Source organism: Ruditapes philippinarum, unplaced genomic scaffold (assembly GCF_026571515.1).
Source record: "Ruditapes philippinarum isolate M1 unplaced genomic scaffold, ASM2657151v2 ctg7988_1_1_1_1, whole genome shotgun sequence".
Taxonomy (NCBI): Eukaryota; Metazoa; Mollusca; class Bivalvia; order Venerida; family Veneridae; genus Ruditapes; species Ruditapes philippinarum.
The window spans coordinates 63,233-71,994 of record NW_026866179.1 but is presented as its reverse complement, the minus strand read 5'-3'; the positions used below and the strand labels follow the sequence as shown (position 1 = coordinate 71,994).

The window sequence follows — 8,762 nt, the reverse complement described above, 5'->3', positions numbered from 1 at the left end:
TTACAAACTGGTAACTAATTAAGGGATTTAAAATGGGAAGGGCCAATATGAACTCTGGAATCAAGATTTAGAACAAATCTCATCGTTTTATTTTTTGTTGTCTGTAATTTAGTGAATATACTCTGATATTGGCCTGTTATTTTTAACAAAAGTTGGTTCTAAGCCAATCAGGGAAGCGCATATCAAAGCAATTTTAAGATTGCATAATTAATAACCTTTTACTCTTCTTGAAAGGAAAATTATTAGCCTTTGCCACAAGTACATCCATGCAAACTGACCAAGCTTTGTACTGTTTAAATCTCAGTTTTGAAAATTTGAATTGCCTTAAATTGGAAAAACTTTAAATTTGAAATGGACTGGACCAAATTAAAAACAGGGCAAGTCCATTTCACAAATTCAGGAGGTTAAGCATTATAGTCTGCCTTTGTTTTAAAAAGGTTTGCAGTTTTATAGCACAGATAAAGCAGTAAAAATATTCGCTAAAAAGAAGAGAAAGACCACATTGGAAGAGGAAAAGGCATTATCTAAAGGTCATGTGATGATTTCTTACCAATGGGCAGATCAGCAGGTACTTAAAAATGTACGAGACAACATCAAGGCAAGGGGATATAAGGTATGCTTAAAAAATTACAATACGACAGGTATGTTTGTGAATACAATTTGGCACACACTCATTTTAACCTGAAATATACAAATTGATCATACAAACTTTAAAGTTTTAGGTTGCAACATTAACTTAATGCTCAATTATACAAAGAGTAGTATAACTTGTCCTCACTATGCCATCAAGGCTAAGTTCCCTCATTATGCTATCAAGACTAAGTGTCCTCACTATTTGATTAAGACTAATTGACCTCACTATGAAATCAAGACTGTGTCAACAATATTCAATCAAGACTAAGTATCCCCACTATTTCATCAAGAGTAAGTGTCCTCACGCTTTCAGCAATACAAAGTGTCTGCACTCTGTCATCATGGGTAAGTGTCTTCAATTATTCATCAATACAAAGTATGTTCACGTTTTCATCAACACTTAATGGATTCACTATGCCATCAATACTAAGTGTTCTCATTACTCCATCTTAGAGTATGTATCCTCAATATGTAATCAAGGCTAAGTGTCCTCACTATGCTTTTAATAATAATTGTCCTCACTAAGACTAAATGACCTCACTAGGAGTATTAGGGTTTTTTTTCCAAAAAGTAGTCTTAATTGCAAGATCACTCTTTTCTTTTTATTCATTGAAAGGTTGTTGAAGAGTTCGCTTATTAACAGGGTGGTCATATATTGGATGTGTCTTTAAAACAGGTTTGCCTTTATGTTTGACCCACCAAAATGCTTCTACGTAAATTTAGGTTTGGATGGATATTGACCAGATGGGAGGATCCACACTTCAAGCTATGGCAGAGGCTGTGGAAGGTGCTGATGTGTTCCTTATTTGTATGTCCAACAAGTACAAGCATAGTCCTGCTTGCAGGGCAGGTAATTGATTAAATCTTTTACAGACTATTTTAACCGGCTTTTTATTGGCAATAGTTTCAAGCATATACATGTATGTTGCTGCTATTTTAAATTATGTATAACATACCCAATCACCATATTGATGTATTATCAAATAATGCCACGGAGGAAAACACCCTCTGACCTGACTTAAACGTACTAAATTAAGTATAACAAAGAACTATATACTGGTGTCGGGTTATTAACGAGGAAAAGGAAAATGGTGGGTGTTTTGAGGAATTTAGTTGAATTTAAAACCCTCTGTCTGTTAAGTTGATGGTTTTGTTTTAGCACCAAGCTAGCCAAATACATACTTGGCACACAATTTTGCATGGACTTACCCTCTTAGTTCTTGCATGCCAAGGCCTATACTTACCATTAGATAACTCAAACGTTTTATCTATGGAAAGCCATGGCTGTCTTATATTGTTCTTTTTCAATTATTTTTCCATTTGGATAGTATATAAGTTCACTTCGACTATATATGAATTGAGAACACCTTCTTGTTTAACCGGAATCGATTATATTAATCCACAGTTACAATATATGAAACCATGCCTTCAGTGTATGAAACCAATGTAGCTATATGTTAGTTGATTTTATCAATATATGGTACCAATTCTTCAATATATTGTACCACAGAAGCCATGTATGGAACCAGATATCCTTATATGAAACCGAATTATCAATATATTAATTCATTTTTACAATATATAAAAACCATTTTATCAATGTATAGAGCCGAAGTATCAATATATAAGTTGATTATCACATTATATGATACCAGATCTTCAATATATGGTTCCAAAGTAGCAATGTATGGAACCAGATGTCCTGATATGAAACCGAATTATCAATATATTAATTCATTTTTACAATATATGAAACCATTTAATCAATGTGTGGAACCAGAGTAGCAATGTATCAGTTGATTAACACGTTATATGATAGCAATTTTTCACTATATGGAATCAATGTAACCATGTATGGAACCAGGTGTCCTTATATGAAACCGAAATACAATATATTAATTCAATTTTACTATATATGATTCCATTTTATCAATGTGTTGAACCAAAGTATCAATATAAAAGATGATTATCACATTATATGATACCAGATCTTCAATGTATGGAACCAGATGCACTTATATGAAACCAAATTATCAATATATTTATTCAATTTTACAATATATGAAACCATTTCATCCATGTATTGATCCAAAATATCAACTTATAAGTTGAACCGGCCCTGATGTGGTACCAGTTCTTCAATATATGATACCAAAGTAGCAATATATGGAACCAGATGTCCTTATATGAAACCGATTTATCAAAATATTTATTCATTTTTACAATATATGAAACCAGTTTATCGATGTATGAAACCGAAGTAGCAATATATAGGTTGATTATCACATTATATGATACCAGTTCATCAATATATGATTCCAAAGTAGCAATGTATGGAACCAGATGTCCTTACATAAAACCGAATTATCAATATATTTAATCGTTTTTACAATATATGAAACCATTTGATCAATGTATATGCTGATTTTTATATTATATGACACCAATTCCTCAATATATTAACATAGGTTGCTAGTATATGAATCCACTTTTCCAATATACGGAACCAAATAAGCAATGCATTGAACCAAAATGTCATTATATTGACGGGACCTTCTTTAAAGGCTGTATTCTATCCTTGCACCTGTAGTACAGTTTCGCGCCAATATTCCTTATAGAACTGTCAAAAGATTAGCGTGCTTCACTAATGGCATACTGCACATTTTCTAAAAATGGGAAATATTTGAATTTAAAGTCACATTCACTTTCGCCTTAAATTGGGCTTGGCAGGCAAAACTTATCGTTATATATGTATGTAAAGTTTCAAAGTCATAATTTATACTTCTGAGTCTTACCGACCATTAACAAAAACATATTTAAAAAAATCAGTTCATCTCGACCTTTACCTTTGATAAAAACTGAGTATGGTCAGTAGGACACATGAAGATTAATCTACTCACAAAAGTCAAATAAGTATTGATTTCATAAAATACTTAAAATAATTACAGAACCCAGTGACCTTGGCCTTTGACTTGTTGACTTGAAAATAGGCTACTTTGGTTCCATATAATGAAAATTGCTATCATAGAATGTAACATCAACTTATATACTGCTACTTTGGTTCCATACATTAATAAAATTGTTTCATTTAGTATAAAAATGAAATAATATATTGATAATTCGGTTTCATATAATGACATCTGGTTCTATATATGGCCACTTTGGTATCATATATTGAAGAACTGGTGTCATATAAATTGATAATCAAGTCATATATTGCTACTTTGGTTCCATACATTGATAAAATGGTGTCATAAATTGTAATAATGAATTAATATATTGAAAATTCGGTTTCATATAAGGTATCATAAAATTTCATAATCAACTTATATATTGCTACTTCGGTTCCATACATTGTAAAGTTAATTAATATATTGATTGTTCGGTTCAATATATGGATATCTTGTTCCATATATGACTGCTTTGGTACCATATATTGGAGAATTGGTTTCATATAATGTGATAACCAACTTATATATTTCTACTTTGGTTTCATAAATTGCTAAATTGGTTTCATATATTGTAAAATGAATCAATATATTGATAATTCGGTTTCATATAAGGACATCTGGTTCCATACATGGCTACTGTGGTATAATATATTGAAGAATTAAAATCATATATTGAGAAAATCAACTTATATATTGCTATTTCGGTTTCATACATTGACGGTATGGTTTCATATAGTATAACTGTGGATTAATATAATGGATTCCGGTTAAATAAGAAGGTGTTTTTAATTCATATATAGTCGAAGTGAACTGATATATTATCCAAATGGTTAAATAAATTAAAAAAAGAACAATATAAGACAGCCATGGCTTTCAATATTTATCTATAAGTAGTGATTTGGTTGCTTTGTTTTCAATTTGCTGGTGCATTATCATATTCAGCTCAACTATAATGAAGTTTTTGTGTAAGTTAGAAAAGTACAGAAGGAAATAAGTTGAAACGTCACACACTTATTTGAGAGCATAATAGAAATTAACTATCCAATGCCCATAACTCCAACATGGATATTTTTAAAGAACAATAACCCCTTTTGAACTTAGGAAGTTTTACATTATCTTGGCTCATGTTTACTTACAAACACTGAGAATATTCAAGCACACTGACATACCAAACTTTTGTTTCTTTTTCATTTTCTTTTCATTGCAGAGGCAGAATATGCATTTCAACTACGCAAAAGGGTTATTCCATTAAAGATGGAGAGAGGGTATACTCCTGATGGATGGCTCGGCTTTATAGTGGGCGCCAAGTTGTTCTACGAGTTCAGCCCAAAGTATCCATTTGAAGACAAGATGAAGGCCTTGCTTAAGGAGATAGATGGAGTACTAGGAAGATCAGGAGATGTTCCTGATTCAGGGGAGATTATCAAACCTCTGATTCCTTCTGTACGTTTTTAGGATTTGTAAGCCCCTTGTACATCCTGCTGTCACAATGTTGGTAGACTGACAATTAGTTTTATGATTGGACAATTGTGTTCGTGGCATTGACACAATTTCTAGTTATGTATTGGTCTATATCATTAGTTATAAAGACAAGTTATATGGGCCTATATAAATGAAGGTTGTATATATAACTGAGCCGCTAGACAAATAGATAATACAGAAATCTTACTTATTTAGAGGATTCCTTTAAAAATGACAGCAGCTGTGTATAATATTAATTATAAAGATTTTACAGGTTATATGACCCTATATAAACAGGTTATATGGCCCTATATAAACGGCTGTTTATAAATATAACCAGAGTCACTAGGCGAGGGCTATATTGCAAACAATCGTTTAAATACGGACCTATACCCTGTCAGGAATATTTATAATGAATTTATAATACGCAAACCTCCTTTTTGAGAAAAAAATGAGACTTCTTAGAAAATTGACAGCAGTCGTGTATATAAAACAATACAAACGTCACGATCATCCAAAGAAAAGTGACGTTACAAGCGTGCAATGTCATAAAAAATATATTAATGTCTCGATTGTCCAATGAAAAGCGACATTACAAATATGCAGTATCATTATGTTATAAGATAAACAGATTTTGGACAGTTTTATGACCAAAAATGAATATGATTATTATTTTTTTAACAGCTGCTTATACATAGTCTTTTTACCTCTCAAACGATCTTAGAAATTTATAATACAACACCATGAAATACTTTATTTTAAAAAATGTGAAAATTACATTATAAGTCTACATCAACCTTGTATGAAAATAAAAAAAAACATCATTTTATCAAAGTTTGTATAAATGCCAATAATAACATATATGTACATGTAATTATAAATCTAAAAAGAATTTCAATTTTTAAATGTATTTGCAGTGAAATTACATGTATATTGCAAAATATATTCCCTTAGATTAAAAAAAACACTATAGCCAAGTAATTACATTTGTAATTCACTTGATACCGAAGAGTCTCAAAATATGATAGATTATATATTAACTAAATATATGATGACTATAATAATATACTTCTACCTCAGTGCAACACCCTTTGGGAAACAAAGCTTTTGCTGTTTCTGAGAGTTTTTTTCCCTAGGGGGTTGAATTTATTGTGAAGTGTTATATTTAGAAGAATTGTTACGGTTATTTTATAAAGATAATTATGCAACCAAGGTTACACTGTGTGTGGCAATTATTCTTCAGGTGACGGAGGCAGCAGGTGCTCATTCTATAGATCATCCAGACACAGCTTCTTCTGCGAGTACTACGGTTGCTAAGATATCACTTTCTAAGGCAACCATTGAAAATGTGAGAAAGTGGACGGCAGACGATGTGAAAAAATGGATTGTCAAGAACAGATTGGAAAAGTAAATACATTTAAATGATACACGTTTTAATTCCAATAATATAGTTAAATAATCTAATATTAGTGTGCTCAGTGCAATGATTAGTTTGGCAGTTTATATGAGCACAAGTAATGCCATACTTAAGCTGAACTTTAATTCGAAAGTAATGCATGTAAAAGGGGAAGGGGGTAATTACTAAATGATTTGTCAAAAAGATCGAACATATGACAATTAAAATATGAAAACAATCACAGTCACTTTTTGCCGGAGTTTGAAATGTCTTGTAGTGATATTCACACAAATCAGGCAGGATTTGCTAGTTTTTACATCACATAGGTCTCATTATTTGAAAGAATGAAATTGCATCAGCATCACCGTAATGCATGATGCTCTTATGAGTACAATTATAAATGTATAACGAAACAAGTTTAAGGAAACATCATTTCTTGGCTTAATTGTTCGGAGAATAGTGAGAGCTTCTGGACTCGACCAAATGTTTGTGTTTCGGCATCAGGGTTACACTTTAGTTTTGTGTTTGCATCTCTAGAAAGGACTGAAACTTTACACACTTATTCTCTCTGAAATTCGTACATGATCATCGGAACAGATAACATAACCTAACTTAACTTTTTACATAGTTACACCCCATTACTTACTGTCGAACACTGAGAATAGTCGAGTAAATTGCATACAGATATATCTTGTTGTTATTTGTATTTTGATTTATAATAGATATGTCAAATGCAACAAAAATTAAACACTTGCTAACTTTATAATGGGGAATACTTTGCTTTTCGATCACTGTTATGGGAAAACTTGGTTGTTTACCTCAAGCATATGTTCCTGCCTATATAGACTGCCAGTGTAAAATTCTTTAAAAATAATTCCTTTTGTAATTGCCTTTCGTCTTGGAGAATGCAGATGGAGAGGTTACTAATATGTCTTTTTTTCAAGACGTAACCCTGTTACACCATTGTTATCTGTTACAGGTGCGGAATCAGCAGTTTAACTGGCGCAGATATCGCACTCCTCGCTAACATGCGAGTAGAATGTCCTGATTTTTTCTACAAGTGCCTCCATGATATGCTCAGAATTAAGAATTTGTCAACATTGACAACAATAGTCTGGGCTTTACATGATTTATCTTAGATTTAACATGTGCTTACATATTTAGTTACACCCTTTTTAAACCTTTTACTGAACGAACTTTAGTTATAAAATAATAATGTCTTTACCAAGGAATTTATTGAAAAAATTAACATTACCTTTTATCATGTCTATACCATGTACTGAAGATTTATTAAAGATTTTTACAATCATTATTTCTTTTTATATTTAACTGCATTGTACACATTTGTAACCTCAATTTGCCTTAGATAATCATTAATCTTTATATATGTATATGCATGATTTGTTTAAATTTATTTACTTCTTTCTATTTTATTGAAAACGTAATTTTGTATTAAAAAGAATTTTTACAGAATATATTACAATTCATAAAGATGTCTCACATTCTAAACGGCTCATTATAAAATGTTAAATTGGCAACAACCATTTATACACGCCATGATTATAACATATCAGACAACTTTAATTTGTAACAAAGTACAGTAGATCTACTTTAGTAAAATATGTAATGAGACTTTGGTGAGTTGACCGTCAATCCTTGCTCATTGAAAATATGCATATCGATATCAGATATTAAATTTAATTTTATTCCGGTCATTTTTAACAATCCATTCCAAGCTAGTCTTTATCTACTCAAATAGTGACATAGATCTAAGCTATATATTATAGTATGCTCTAAACAAATGTTCCAAAATTGTTTAAAGATATAAGTAAAAAAAAATAATAATAATACCACGGTTTTTAGATATATATCATGATATTATCCCATTGTTGTCAATCTGAATTCTTTCCGAACCTTTTGTACATTTTCACATTTGTTATCGTTTATACCGGTAAAAATGGATCGGAACTATATCAAAATCCTGGTACATTTTAAGCTAAAATATCTTATGATTGAGACAAGAAGACTAATGCCAAATATTTCCATATTATAAGGAATAACATTAATTTTTCTACGGAAGTTTCATATTCGTTACATAACAAAATTACTGTCATAACCTCAAAATCTTCAAAATAACTGGAATATTCTTTGTAAATTGAAAATTGAAAATTTAATTATATAACGAATAAGCACTACTCCGGTAATATTCCCGTAATATTCCTTTTATCTTATGAATTACCATGTCCGCAATATTCATCCAGAAAGAGTTAAACCTTTTTATTTGTAAAAGAGGAAGAATGCCTTTCAGAGTATCGAATCCA

The 8,762-nt window shown here is 31.0% G+C and overlaps 1 protein-coding gene across 1 annotated transcript; it reads left to right on the top strand.

Moving 5' to 3' along the window:
• Positions 1–437: 437 nt before the first annotated feature.
• On the top strand, positions 438–7,739 carry LOC132731568 (uncharacterized; the record flags this gene model as incomplete). The annotated part of the gene is made up of 5 exons (XM_060717760.1): positions 438–613; positions 1,357–1,483; positions 4,792–5,027; positions 6,259–6,452; positions 7,421–7,739. Coding segments are annotated over 5 exons (893 nt in total), but the record flags the coding sequence as incomplete, so codon positions are not given.
• Between the last annotated feature and the right edge of the window lie 1,023 nt (positions 7,740–8,762).